General features: G+C 32.4%; 1 protein-coding gene across 1 annotated transcript; it reads right to left on the reverse strand.

The window, feature by feature from the left end:
• Nucleotides 1-1,627: 1,627 nt before the first annotated feature.
• Nucleotides 1,628-4,326, reverse strand: LOC114713015 (uncharacterized). Its single transcript, XM_028897591.1, has 4 exons — nt 3,978-4,326; nt 3,157-3,289; nt 2,653-2,743; nt 1,628-2,052 (listed from the first exon to the last, which is right to left on the reverse strand). The coding sequence occupies exons 1-4, from the start codon at nt 4,283-4,285 to the stop codon at nt 1,793-1,795; spliced, it is 792 nt and encodes a 263-aa protein (XP_028753424.1). The 5' UTR covers nt 4,286-4,326; the 3' UTR covers nt 1,628-1,792.
• Between the last annotated feature and the right edge of the window lie 9,049 nt (nt 4,327-13,375).

A 13,375-nucleotide genomic window follows, 5' to 3' on the forward strand; every position in this document is an offset into this window, starting at 1 on the left:
CACACATCTTTTAGAGTGATGATTGCCTGCGTTGTTGAATTGGAGGATTGATTTTTATCAGTGTTATTTGTGTGTCTCATTTTTATTTCTTTAATCTTCATTCATTTTAATCATTTTTTACATAAAAAAAGTATTTTAATTTCAATTTAATTCATGGTGTTTAATTAGAAATTCTCAAATCAAAAATCCTTTTTATAATTTAGATTACTTGCATTTATTTACTAGGATTTAATTTCATTTTCGGCTCCTCAAAGTAAATACGACCCGGATTGTACACTATATTGCATTAATTCGATTAATTTTTGAAATAACTCCAAAGCGACAAATTAAGAGCAAGTTAACTTCAGAATCCAAGGTGGGGAAAGCTCCCAGTCCCACTACACAATAAACTTAAAGCGACCTAATTCAAAATTAAGACAAATTATAAGGACATGTGAATTAATTTTTCCTCAATTAAATTTTGTAGTATGTGACGAGACAGTGTCTAGGTGCTCCAAGGCCCCAAATATTGAAAATCCTAACTAATAATTCTCACATCACCCACTTGCAACATGTATTGTTAAACTCTACAATTTCCATCACACACTCACGCGCGCACACTATTTTTTGACGTTTGGTTTGAAGTATAATACAAAATTATGAAATATTTTATCATTAATGTGTTTTATTTTTTACATGATATTTTAAATGTAATGAAGTAAAATTTGGAGGGGAGAGTGTTTGATGGAGATTGGGGAATGGAGAGTATCAATTAACGGTAAAAAATGACAAGTTGGCTGATTGAGTCTGCCCAGCCTCATTTGCCAGAAAAACAGACAAATTTGCCTAGCTTGTAGATGGCCTATGCTTTTTTAAATAGTTTTTGCCCCTTTCTATTTTAATTTTAAAGAATAAAAAATTATTGTTTTGCATTTTTTTTAAGCATGAATATATTAAAAATATCATTTTTATATTAACAGTATAATTATGTAAGAATATTACATGCCTATATTTGTAAGTTTTGGGATTAATTTAATTATATAACTTCATAAAAATACAGATATTTAGTCTATAAATATTAATAATTCAATTTGAAATTTTAAAATGAACATTTGAAAAAGTTTTTCTTAAAACAAGAGAAAAAAGAAGGTTAGCGGGCCAGCTATAGCGGATCGGGGTAGAATTTTTCCAGCTCTTACCCCGCTCAATCTGTGTATGTTTTGACCTCTGCACACTTTTTTTTTTTTTTGGCCAAAAGCCCTCCACCCAAGTTAAACCAATCTTATTTTCGTTTGTTTTAAAATTTAATCAAATACATTTTGAGTGCAAAATATGAAAAATGAGGTGTACAAAGTACCAAGCAGGTCTAGCCATATAAAATTAAGAAATCATCCCACTTGAAGCTTGGCCCACAAACACACAAATTAAAAGAAAGGAACCAACCGGGTGTTGGTCGGAGTGGCAAATGCTCCTGGCCCCTTAATTAGAGGTCTCGGTTTTGAGCCCTGGGAATGGAGCAACCCCTGCTGGGAGACTTTTGCCCCCTTATTAGGATCTCGTGGGGTTGAACCGGATTAGTCAATTGCTAAAGGAGCTGGATACAAGTGGGAAACTAAAAAAAAAAAAAAAAAAAAAGGAGAAGAAAAACTGTGACCACCAAAATAAAATCCTCTTGGCTATCAATATGATAATGTCATAATTACAAACGGTTATTTGTACAACAAGAACTGTTTCTTCAAGACTTCACCACACAGCACACACAAATCAGCAATCATTTTTCTCTTAATCACTTTGAACTTTTCAGACATCAGCATTACAACCTTTGGACTCTGGCCAAGATTACAATCAAGATGATGACTACAGAGAGAAGCATAGATGACCTAACTTTTCCTTCCAGCTCTTGCTCTTTCAATGCAGCTTTTTCTATCTGATAAGATTGAAACAAAAGATTCAGAAGTGACTGAAAATTTTCTATCAGTTCCATAACTTTTCCCTTTATGACCTCCAAAATCCAACTTAAAATGTCAATGCTGACTTCTGGTTTGTCAGGAATCCGGGGCCTTCTAACCTCACCTACATGAAATAAATAATTCAATGAGAAAATAAGTCAAGTTAGTGGAAGTAAAATGCAAGCTATAGGACCAATGGGAACAGGATTTGGTGGAAGGGGTCAGCCTCTCATAATGTGGTGAACCAAATTCCAAATTTCCAATAAGAGAGATACTCGCATTAAGTTCCCCACAATATGTTGAAAGCATTGCCTTCAATAGGAGACACTTGCGCTTATCCAAAAAAAACATTGCAAGCTACAGGATGTGAAATTTGAGAAAGAGCCTTATGCAGTCATCAAAAGATTGTGGCATCACAACATTGAGACCTTAGATGAAACAAATCAGGGCAAGATACATAAGCATGTTAGAAGCAGGTTTCACAGAAAAGTGTCTGTCAGATGCCAACATTTTTATTTATAACTTGATTATTGATCTTGTGCATTGCCCAGAGTCTGATGAATAACTAGCATTATTCATGGCTTGTGAATAACACTGGCTGCTATAAATTTTTGTTCACTGGCTGTGGTTTGAAGAAATGCACAAGAATGCCCCCAGGTAACGGCCATATTTGACAAACGTCTGCATGTCACAAAATACACATATGAATAAACAGAAAACACACCTGAATTAGGTAAGTTTTGGAGATTCTGATTCAACACGTTCACGACAGCATCCCAAACTGTTTTATCTGATGACAGTGAAGTCACTAGTCTCTACATACAAGTCATAGTTTGAGAGACATGCTTAAATTAAGGGGGAAGTTGAACAAACACAGCGAAAGTCAGATAAGCTTTGCAAGTGGTAGAATAAAACTGAGAATAAGATTATCAAATTTAACAAGCAGAATCACTTATATTTATGACATTCAAGGGGGGAAAACTGTGTCTGTGGATATCTGGTATAATCAAATGGGGAACAATTTCGAGTTAGAGACTGTTGCAGAATTTGTGAAGATTTTAATCACAGATGAGTCTTCTACAGTCGTCAATGATTTTTGATAAACTCTTAGGACTACCATTACTTAGTAGACTATTAATACTTTCACCCAGAAATCAATAATTGCCTTGACTTGATCTAGAACTAAAAAAAAAAAAAAAGAGTTTTCTATCACAAGTTAAGTAGGCACCTTAATAGAAGGATCTGATAGCAGCAACTGGTAAGCATCATGCAGTCTCTTATATCCTTGAGAAAGCAATATGCTTGAATCATAAGTACCAGAGTTCTGTTGCAATGCCCTTGATGTTACTGCTTGCAGAAAACTGATTGAAAACGTATGTTAGAGTCTACATTAGAAAACCGTGAATTTTAATGTCATGTGATCATTCTGAAATAACTTCTGCAAACTGCAAATAAATATCAATTATGGCTCAGAAAATGCTCACTATTGACTTCACAATCTCCTGAAAAAGGAAAGGGTAACAACTTCTAGTCAATAGGAAAAAGAAAATGTAATTGACCTCCAAATAAAATACTGATTGATTTACTATGCATCAAAACAAGTAAGGTGAAGACAAAATTTACCAGCAAAACATTGCAGCAATGACTTCACAAACTCCCAGCTTCAAAGATTAGGTTCAAGATGACTTATATGGTTATGTTGATATGGCACGTAACTAATTTGCGCAAAAAAGTAATAAACATCCAATTTAACAAATCCATGTACGAGCATATAGAGTCATAAGTTGAAATGAATAAAAATTGGAATCACTTTCTATCATAAAAATAAAGGATCTTTTTGTGTCAGTATTCTCAGAAACGCCCTCTGAATCCAGTAACTAGGAAATGCCAAACTTTTTACCGACCCCAAAACACATTAAACAGATATGCACAAAGTGTAATACAAAGAATTATAGTCTAAAGATGCCCTAAATCGATCCAAAACAAATTGATTGTACAGGACGACAGTAAAATAGGCGAGGAAAAGCAGGAGCAAGATGAAGTCCTCACCTCTGAAGAGCCATAAGCGCGTCTTCAACTTCCGATTGAGACAGAACCGCATCAAACACATAATTATGGAGACACCCACTCGAACTATTTTCCTCTTTTCCATGTACAATTTCTAGTTTTCGGCCAATTTCACTGTGACAAAAGCAACAACACGCGGAGCTACTGTGGCTACTAACGGGTACGCCATTATCAGTTGAAACAGGAAGCTTACTATTCGAAGAAGAAGAAGGTAAGGAAGATGATATCACAATTGGGGAGCTTCTGGGCTGAGGCACAGAAGAACCAACATGCATGGTTCCTCCTCCCATTGCTTTCTCGGAAATGCTCAGCAATCAATGCACATTGTACTGTATGCCGTTATCAGAACATGTTATCTCCGATTGCCACATAATCCACATGTGATTCGACAATGGGCCCCATTTTGGGCCTTCTGAAAGATTTAAAGGACTATAGGCCCACTGGGCTATTCTGGCCAATTTTTATTCATCTGAAACAGTAGCTCAAGGGTTAGTGTTTTTAGCATTGTTAATAGAGCCGTCAAAATGGGTCAAACCTACCGGGCTAGCCCTTTAAATCCTTTTAAGTGAAGAACCAGCTTATATTTTAGGTGGCTTAAAGAGAAATTAGGTTTAAAAGGACTAATTCTATAGGGCTTAGAAATAAAAGGGCTAGTCAGTTAGAGACAAGGGTCAGCCCTTTTAAACTTGTCTATTTTTTGTTATTATCAATATATTTATAGAGTTGTGGATTAGTCTTTTATGAAGAAGTTTGAATGAGAAAAATATTTAGAAGAACCAACACTCAAGCTAGATAATTGAAAAGAATTAGATTTCTTAGACTGGTGGAAGAACAATTAAAATCAATTTTCAGTTGTTTCAAGAACAATAGCTGATATTCTTAGCACTCCAATCATTACAGTAGCTAGTAAATCTTTCTTTACCATTGGTTTACATGTCTTAACAAAGTGTAAAAATTTTCTTATTCTAACAAATGTTCAAGCTCTCATTTTTACACATAACTGCTACATAGTTTTATTTTAGATAAGGGAGATGAAGACAAAAATCTTAATATTTTTACCATTGAAGAAGAGCTTGCTTAATAAAGAACAATCAAATATTGCTGATCTTATGATACTGATGAAAATGAAGATAAAGATAATAATCATGTTGATATTGTTAATTTTTAGCTGCTGGGTTTTTATTTTTCTGTTTTTCGTGTTTTGTTAGATTTTTTATTTATTTTAGATAATAGTTTATTAGTATTTAATGTTTTGTTTATACACCATCAGTTTATTTTACTAATATTTATAATTTAAATAAAAAATCTTAGAAGTTATTTTATTTTATTTTTTATTTTAAAATAATTGAAAAGAATTTAAATTTTAAAAATTAATATAAAAGAGCCAATCTTTTTAAGCCCTGAACCTGCATATCCAAAGACCGGGTTTTAATAATTAGATAATTTTAAGATATACTTGCTTTAAAGGGCTGGCCTTTTTTTTTTTTTTTTTTACAGCTCTAATTGTTATAGTTGAATCAACCCAATTATGATTAAAATTATACAATTTAATTAAAATACACCAAAAATATTCATAGATAACCTGAAAGGCATTAATCTATTAATAATAGAATATTTTTGTGTAAAATATAAAGTTATTCAAGCAAAAATTTGACGGACCACTGCTTATTTTAACTTCAAACCACGATGATTCAGGTTTAGCAAAGAAAGAAAATAAAATAAAATCGAACCCCATTCAATCCTCCCAAAACTTTTAATTGGATCACTCAAATAATTAATATTGATTCATTGATCTGATCGGCCAATCAAAATTGAGTCTTGATCGCATGTATACTGTATAGCTGTTAACATTTATAGAGTTTAAATTCTGAAATTTAGATCTTGAGATTTAGGCGCTTTGCTATTGAAATGGCTGTTAGTACTGCACCGAGAGAAAATATCAAAAGTATAAAAATAATTGAATTAATTTTTCTTACTATTTTATTTCACATCTTCTGTTTTTTGTTAAAATTTTATAACCCTTGAATGAGACCTTGTGAGGAAATTTGGGCATGTTTGATTCTGTTTTAATTTTCTTCTTAGAACTATTTTATAAAATTATTTTTAGAACCAGTTATGAAAATAAAAAAATTCTATTTGAATAATTATTTTTAAAAACCACATTCAAAATAAAACTTTTTGTCTCAAAATTCGTTAGTGGCGGAATTTTTTCATCCCTAATTTCTATCATGAGACAAAAATCAGTGATGGAATTTTTTGAAACTAAATAGGCATTTAGATTAATTTTTTGAAAGTAATTTTATGATATTCGAAATAAGCATATGAGAAGGCTTTTGTATGGGTTCACATACAAATATTTTTTAATTGACTTTAGAGTTTTCCGATTCTCCCTAATTTTCGTTTCTAAATTGCTTGATGGCGGTGAGATGGCGGTGGCCGACAAAGAAACATGGTGGGCGATGGCTAGCGGCACGTGGCAAGCAATGGTCCTTGCAGGCAACTATACATGGCAATTGCCATGTGAGTAGGGGAAAAAAAAGGTTTTCTGAATTTTCCAAAACAAAAGATAAGAAATACAAAAATAAAACAAAAACAAAAACAATCAAAAAACTTTTTTTTTTTTCAGTTTTTAAAAACATATTACTGTGAGTTTTAAACACCAATATAAAAATAAATTATGAAACAATTTTTTTTTGGATTCTAGAAGCCAAAAAATATTTTTAAAATAAAAAACAAACAAGGCTTTTATATCTTAGAACTTACATTGCGGACCATGTATAGAAATTTTCAGTATTCCCCTGCCCCAAAAAAATAACCAGAAATCATTCGAAGGTCAAACCAGTTTTTATTAACTCTCAAATTTTTTTTTTAAACTTTCAATAACAAACCACGGCAAGGATGTTCTTTTAGAATTGCATCATTTTAATTAATCAGACTTGTTATGTGGTATCTCATACTTATTGGGAGTTATCTAGACAAACAAAAAAAAAAAATTTGCTCTACACCACGGTAAACTTGATGACCCTTTTACTGTTATGAGGGAAATCAATGGCCTCCTCTCTCTTATAAGCTCAGTTTTTGATAAGCCAAAATTAACTCCCCAAAGCTCGTCTAGTCGCACTTTATTAATTTTCGTTTCCAATGGTTTGAGAGCCTCCTTGTTTTGGATCCATAATTTTGGATTATTTCAAACTGAGAATCACCCAAATTCGCATATTATTTGAGTTGGAATTGTCTCTTTTGATATTGTAGCTGGTCATCAAAATGAAATTCATTAATCACATGGCAGGAAATTTTAGCTCTTCTTCATGATTTTCATGTTTTTCCTTATAAGCAAATTTCTCCTTATGTATTTTCTTATATTTTAGGACATAGCTTAAACCCTTCTGTTTTAGTCCTTTATAAACTTTAAGGCCTTTTACATATCGCATTTTGTTTCTCATGAGGAAAAAAGAAGAAGCTTATTGCTAGGAAGGGGGGACCCACAGAAGTTGCATGACCAAGTTAACTCTAATTAGTATCTGATCAATAACTAAGAAAAGTTAAATAATAAATACTACCTCCGATCCTTAATATAAGACTCTGTTTGACTTTTATATTGGTCTTAAATATAAGACCCCAATTCATTTTGTCTCTCATATTTACTTAATTTTTTCCAAAATAGTCCTTCTAATAATTATAGTTTTAGCCAACATACTTGATTAGTAAGGATATTTTAGAAAAAACAACACATATTTATCACAAATAACTAATTTGAGTATATTAAATATGTATTGTCTTTTCTAAAATATTCCTATTAATTATGTGTATTAGTTAGAATTATTATTTAACAAAATCTTTAACATGTATAACTGATACAAAAACTATCTTAAAAATAAATAAATATTAGAGATAAAATTGTTTGAGGTCATATATTTAAAATTAAATAGAATATTAAATTAGTTTTCACATTAAAGATTAGAGGCTGTATTTAAAAAGGAGAAATAAACCAAGTAATGAGAAAGGGAAACTCTGCGCATTGGCCCGCTGGTGAGAGCTGAACGGCCCTGTTTGGATGACAAAGCAAACCATGGTTTGGAAGGTTAAACCATGGTTTGCACATAAAATCATCCAAACAGGCAGGCATTTTGGTGAAACCGCGGTCTAGGTTGAAACCATGGTTTCCACCGGTGAAACCATGGTTTCATCAGAAGCAAGAATTTGTTGCTTCTAGCAGAAATAATTGAAGGCAACGGTCATTGACCCAAAATACCCTTCTTCTGCAGCACTGGCCGACACTTTTGGATTGGTTATTCTCTCTTCGCTCTGCTTGCGCATTCACTCAGCTCGCCTCTTTCTCTGCTCGCCGCTTCGCTCTTCTCATTGCTGCTCTGAATTTTGCCGTCGCTCTTCACTTCGCCGTTGCTGCTCACCTCTCTTCACCCAGCTCGCCTCTTCGCTCTTGACTTCGCCGTCGCTGCTCTGAATTTCATCGTCGCTCTTCACTTCATCGTTGCTGCTCGCCTCTCTTTACCCAGCTTGCCTCTTCGCTCTGCTCGCCTCCTCGCTCTTCACTTCACTTCGCCATCAGCTGGCATCTTCGCTCAGTTCGGCTCTTCACTTTATCAGCTCACCTCTTCCCCCTTCTTTCACCGTTGCTGCTCTAAATTTGTACACTAGTGAGATCTCCTCGGCTCTGAATTTGTCATGTTGGGTTGTCTGATCCATCAATCCTCGGTTTCCAATCTGAATTTGTCATTATTATTCGTTGGTTGTTTTTTTAGAACGGTGGCGTTGTTGAAAATTTGTTTTGGCTTTAGTATTTTCCCTGTCGTACGTTGATTTTGGAATGATTTAGCTGTAGTGTTCTACTATGCTCTTTGAATTGTAGCTCGGTTTCCTGGTTGTGGATCTGATTGATCAAACTAAATTTATCTCTAGAAAAGGAACAGTGTCACAAAATGTCATGGCGGTTTGTGATTGGGACATGTGTTTTGCTTTTGTCTTGGCTGGATGGGAAGGTAGCGCACATGATACTCGGATATTTGATCATGCCCTCACAACTCCTTCAATGAACTTTCCCCATCCACTTGAAGGTATTTTTTTATTTCCTACATTTTATTTATATTTAGCTAACAATAGAAACATAATTTACAATAATTTCATTTTTTATATAGGAAAATATTATTTGGTGGATGCTGGATACCCAACACCAAATGGATATCTCGGCCCATACAGACGGGAGCGTTACCATCTGCCTGATTTTTGAAGGACATCTGGGTTTGAAAATGACAACGAGGTCTTTAATTATTTCCATTCAAGTTTAAGGAGTACAGTTGAAAGAACTTTCGGAGTTTGGAAAAAAAAAAGTTTGCAATTTTACGAAACATGCCATCCTATGATTATGAAACACAAGTTAAAATTGTTTGTGCAATGATGTCTACACATAATTTTATTAGAACGACATCTATTACTAATCCTAGATTCGTTCAATTGGAAGAAGAAGGTACTTATGCAGAAGAAGATGATGATGGGGTTGGATTTTCACATATACATTCATCAATTCAATCTTCATCTTACATGGCTCAGGTTCGTGACAGCATAAGAGACAAACTTGTTAATTTAATACAAAGATAGTAGTCATGTCTTATTTATTTCCTTTTATCATAGATTGCAATATGTAGTTAAAAACAAAACCTATTACAAATGCTTTGTATCGATGCATCATTTTAATTATTATGACACTTCTTTATTTATATTTCTTTTATTAATATTATAGCTTATATTCTCACGCCAATTATTAATTACTTTAATAATTAATAAATCGTTTTAAGACATGTTTATTCTATTTTATCAAACAATATCATCCCATTTCATGTTTATAATCTTCATGAAAAATACATGATTTTCTGGTTGCAACAAAATAATTCATCTTCTCTAAAAATATTTTTACTCTTATATTTTATGAATATATATACATGTGGTGACAATTAATTAATTAATTAATTATATTAAACATCAGAGGTTATTATACATGTAGTATGTTATTATAAAAAGTAGTCGTGAAAAAATGTTATGGGATTTCATGTTTAAAATTTTTAAAGAAAATTAATATTTTTCTGTTAGCAAAAAAAAAAAAATCATTTTTCTATAAACATATTTAATATTATGTTTTATAAATATATATACACATATTAATTATGTATTAATTATATTATCTTATATATTATTAATTATGTTAGTAAAAATTATTTCATTGATAATTTTATTTCTTCAAATCAAAATATATCATAAAATCTATCCTTTATATAATTATCATATTAGCTTATACCCTTTTTGGTAATTTCTACATGTAAAAAGTGCTTCTGATAATAACTATCCAAACACTCTCACTTCTCAAAATCACTTTTTCACAAAATCTATTCTCCAGAAGCTATTCTCTAAATCACGGTTTGGTTTCATCCAAACACACCCGAAGACTTGATGCGGCCCATGCGTGTAGGACTAGGGACACACCAGGCGTCATCAATATTGTCCGGATTCAAGGAATTTAAAAAAAAAAAAAAATCTAATGACCTTACAGCCTAATAGATGACGATGAAACATGGCTGCTGCGATCTTATTTATAATCTCATGCTATTTATGCTTGTTCTTTAATTTTTTTTTTAAAAAAAAACTCACATTTTTAAGTGGGGCTTGGGGGTCAATTAGATTTTTCCTATTTATAAATATCATCATTTATTTTTTTCCTACCAAAATAACATGATTTATTTGCTAATATGATGATAAACTATTATTATTATTATTATTATTATTATTATTATTATTTTGTTTTTTTGGTTGTCACGGCCATGTGTGAGACCACTAGTCAATATCACTAAATGAAATGGGGTTCTAACCATCACCTAAAAACGGGTTTTTTTTTTTTTGGTTGTCACGGCCATGTGTGAGACCACTAGTCAATATCACTAAATGAAATGGGGTTCTAACCATCACCTAAAAAACGGGTATTTTTAGGCTACAGACAAGATATGTTGTCATGTCTACTTGGCCCTATAAAAAAAACATATAATTATATATAGAATAATAATAATAATAATAATAATAATAATAATAATATAATATTTGTATAAAAAATAATATAATATTTCAATCATTATTTCTCATGTGGTTAATCTTAAATTTGCTTTCATTTTAGTTTTAGTTACTCAAGTTGTAAATCATAAATTTTATACAAGTTTGCTTTCATTTTAGTTTTAGTTACTCAAGTTGTATAAATTTTACTTTTTTTAAGCATTAGGACCCACTTTTTTTTTTTTAATGAAAATACCAAAATACCCCTAATGAAAAAAAGTTAAGGGTCAAAACTACCCATGAATTTCATGGGTATTTTTTACCCTTGATTTTTTTTGAATGGGGGTATTTTAGTAATTTCATTAAAAAAATCATGTGTCCCATAGCTAAAAAAACGGACGTTAACAGTGCTGGCATTATTGACCTCTTTTTAAACTTTGATAGGTAGATTTGAACCTAAAGAAAGTTCATGGTGTTGGGTGAACTTTTGGTAAAAGTTCATATGTATTTTTGACCTTAACCCTAAAAAGAAACTTAAGAGATCAAAACTTATAATTTGAAATTTGAGAGACTAAAACTAAAATGAAAGCAAACTTGAGGGACTAAAAATTGTATTAACTTTTATCATAAAAAATTATCTTCCCTTATTTTTTTGGGTCAAGGCATGCCCAGTATCTTTCTCAAGTGCACCCAACATCCTGAAATATTTTTTGTATTGGTGCTAGATGTACCAAAAAATATTTTTGGGTGAATACTTTAGGGTTCTGGATGTACCAAAAAATATTTCAAAATTCTAGATGCATTTAAAAAAAATACTTCATGATATTGGATGCACTACAAAATACTAGCACCCAGAAAAATACTTTAGGGAGGATGCTTATTATTATTTTTCCATTTATCTTCTAGCAGCCACCTTAACTCTGCCTATATAATATAGTCGGTCCCAAGCCTGGATAAAGGAGGATGGTTGTGTTAGGCCCTTGACAATCAACATAAAATTTCATCAAATTTTATGAATATGAATTAACAAAGTAATTGTGCTACTGTTAGGCTATTGCCCAAAAGTAACGCATTGTATGGCTCAAGTATAGTGAGAAATAAGCTAGAGTTGTTGCATCATTATGTGGATGTAGTGTTAAATGAGCAAGAGCTACCACACTCTTTTGGATGGAGATGGCTAAAGAAGTTACTTCATGAGAGAGAGATTAGATTTGGCACTTGGAATATTAGGACTTTGAATAAGAAATCTATGAAGGTAGTAGGAGTTGTAAGGGACTAAAGGATTAACATCTTGTGCCTCCAAGAAACTAAATGGGTTGGAGAAGTTTCCACAGAATTTGGGGGGTAGAAACTTTAGTACATAGGGAAAGTGAGTACAAGGAATAGTATTGGTATCATCGTTGATGGAACATAGAAGAATGTGGTGGAGGTTAAAAAGTTTGATGATAGAATAATATATTTAAGATTAATTGTTGAAAAGGATACTATCATTATCATTAGCGCCTATGCACCTCAGGTTAGGGTAGAGGCACATCTTAAAGATAAGTTATGGAAAGACATGGAGGGGTTAGTTTAAAGCCTACCACTTGAAGAAAAGATTTTTATTGGTGGGGATCTTAATAGACATGTTGGCAAGGACGCTTGACAATTTGCTGGGGCTCATGGTGGTTTTGGTTTTGTAGAGCTTAACAATAGATGACAATCTATTCTTGATTTTTCTCTTGCATACAATTTCAAGATTGTCAACACTTGTTTTAAGAAGCGAGAGGAGTATTTAATCATGTATAAGAGTAGAGCCTCAAAATTACATATTGATTTCTTTTTGGTTAAGAATCTAGACAGAAGACTTTATACTAATTGCAAAGTGATTCCTGGGGATGGTTGACTGCTTAACATAGGGTACTTATCCTTGATGTGTGTTTTAAGAGTACTAGACAAAAGTATCATCAAGTAGTAAACTCTAGGGTCAGGTAGTGGTAGTTAAAGGGTGAGAAGCGGGGTTTTTTCAAAAGGACCTTTTTAAAGGAAGGGACCTGGGAGTTGCAAGGAAATACTAACATTATGTGGGAGGAGATGGCTATGAGTATTTGTATGATTGCTAAAGCAATTTTAGGAGAATCCAAAGGTTGTGGTTAGAGAGATAAAGAGACTTGGTGGTGGAATAAGAGTGTGCAAAAGAAATTTAGATAGAAAAGAGATTGTTTTAAAACAATACATTTGTGCAATAATACAAAAAACTGGGAAAAGTATTGTTTGGCTAAAAAAGAGATAAATAGAGCAATGAGTGAAGCAATTCTAAAGCATATGAGGAGTTTTATAAGTAGTTA

The sequence above is a fragment of the Neltuma alba genome, unplaced genomic scaffold (assembly GCF_004799145.2).
Source record: "Neltuma alba isolate B1F8T4 unplaced genomic scaffold, ASM479914v2 tig00011409_pilon, whole genome shotgun sequence".
Classification (NCBI taxonomy): domain Eukaryota; kingdom Viridiplantae; phylum Streptophyta; class Magnoliopsida; order Fabales; family Fabaceae; genus Neltuma; species Neltuma alba.

Coding starts and splice junctions, on each gene's coding strand:
- LOC114713015 (XM_028897591.1), bottom strand. CDS start 4,285: ATGGGAGGAGGAACCATGCATGTTGGTTCTTCTGTGCCTCAGCCCAGA. Junction 2,744..3,156: donor TATCAGATCCTTCTATTAAG/GTGCCTACTTAA, acceptor ACTTGTATGTAG/AGACTAGTGACTTCACTGTC. Junction 2,053..2,652: donor CCAAAACTTACCTAATTCAG/GTGTGTTTTCTG, acceptor TATTTCATGTAG/GTGAGGTTAGAAGGCCCCGG.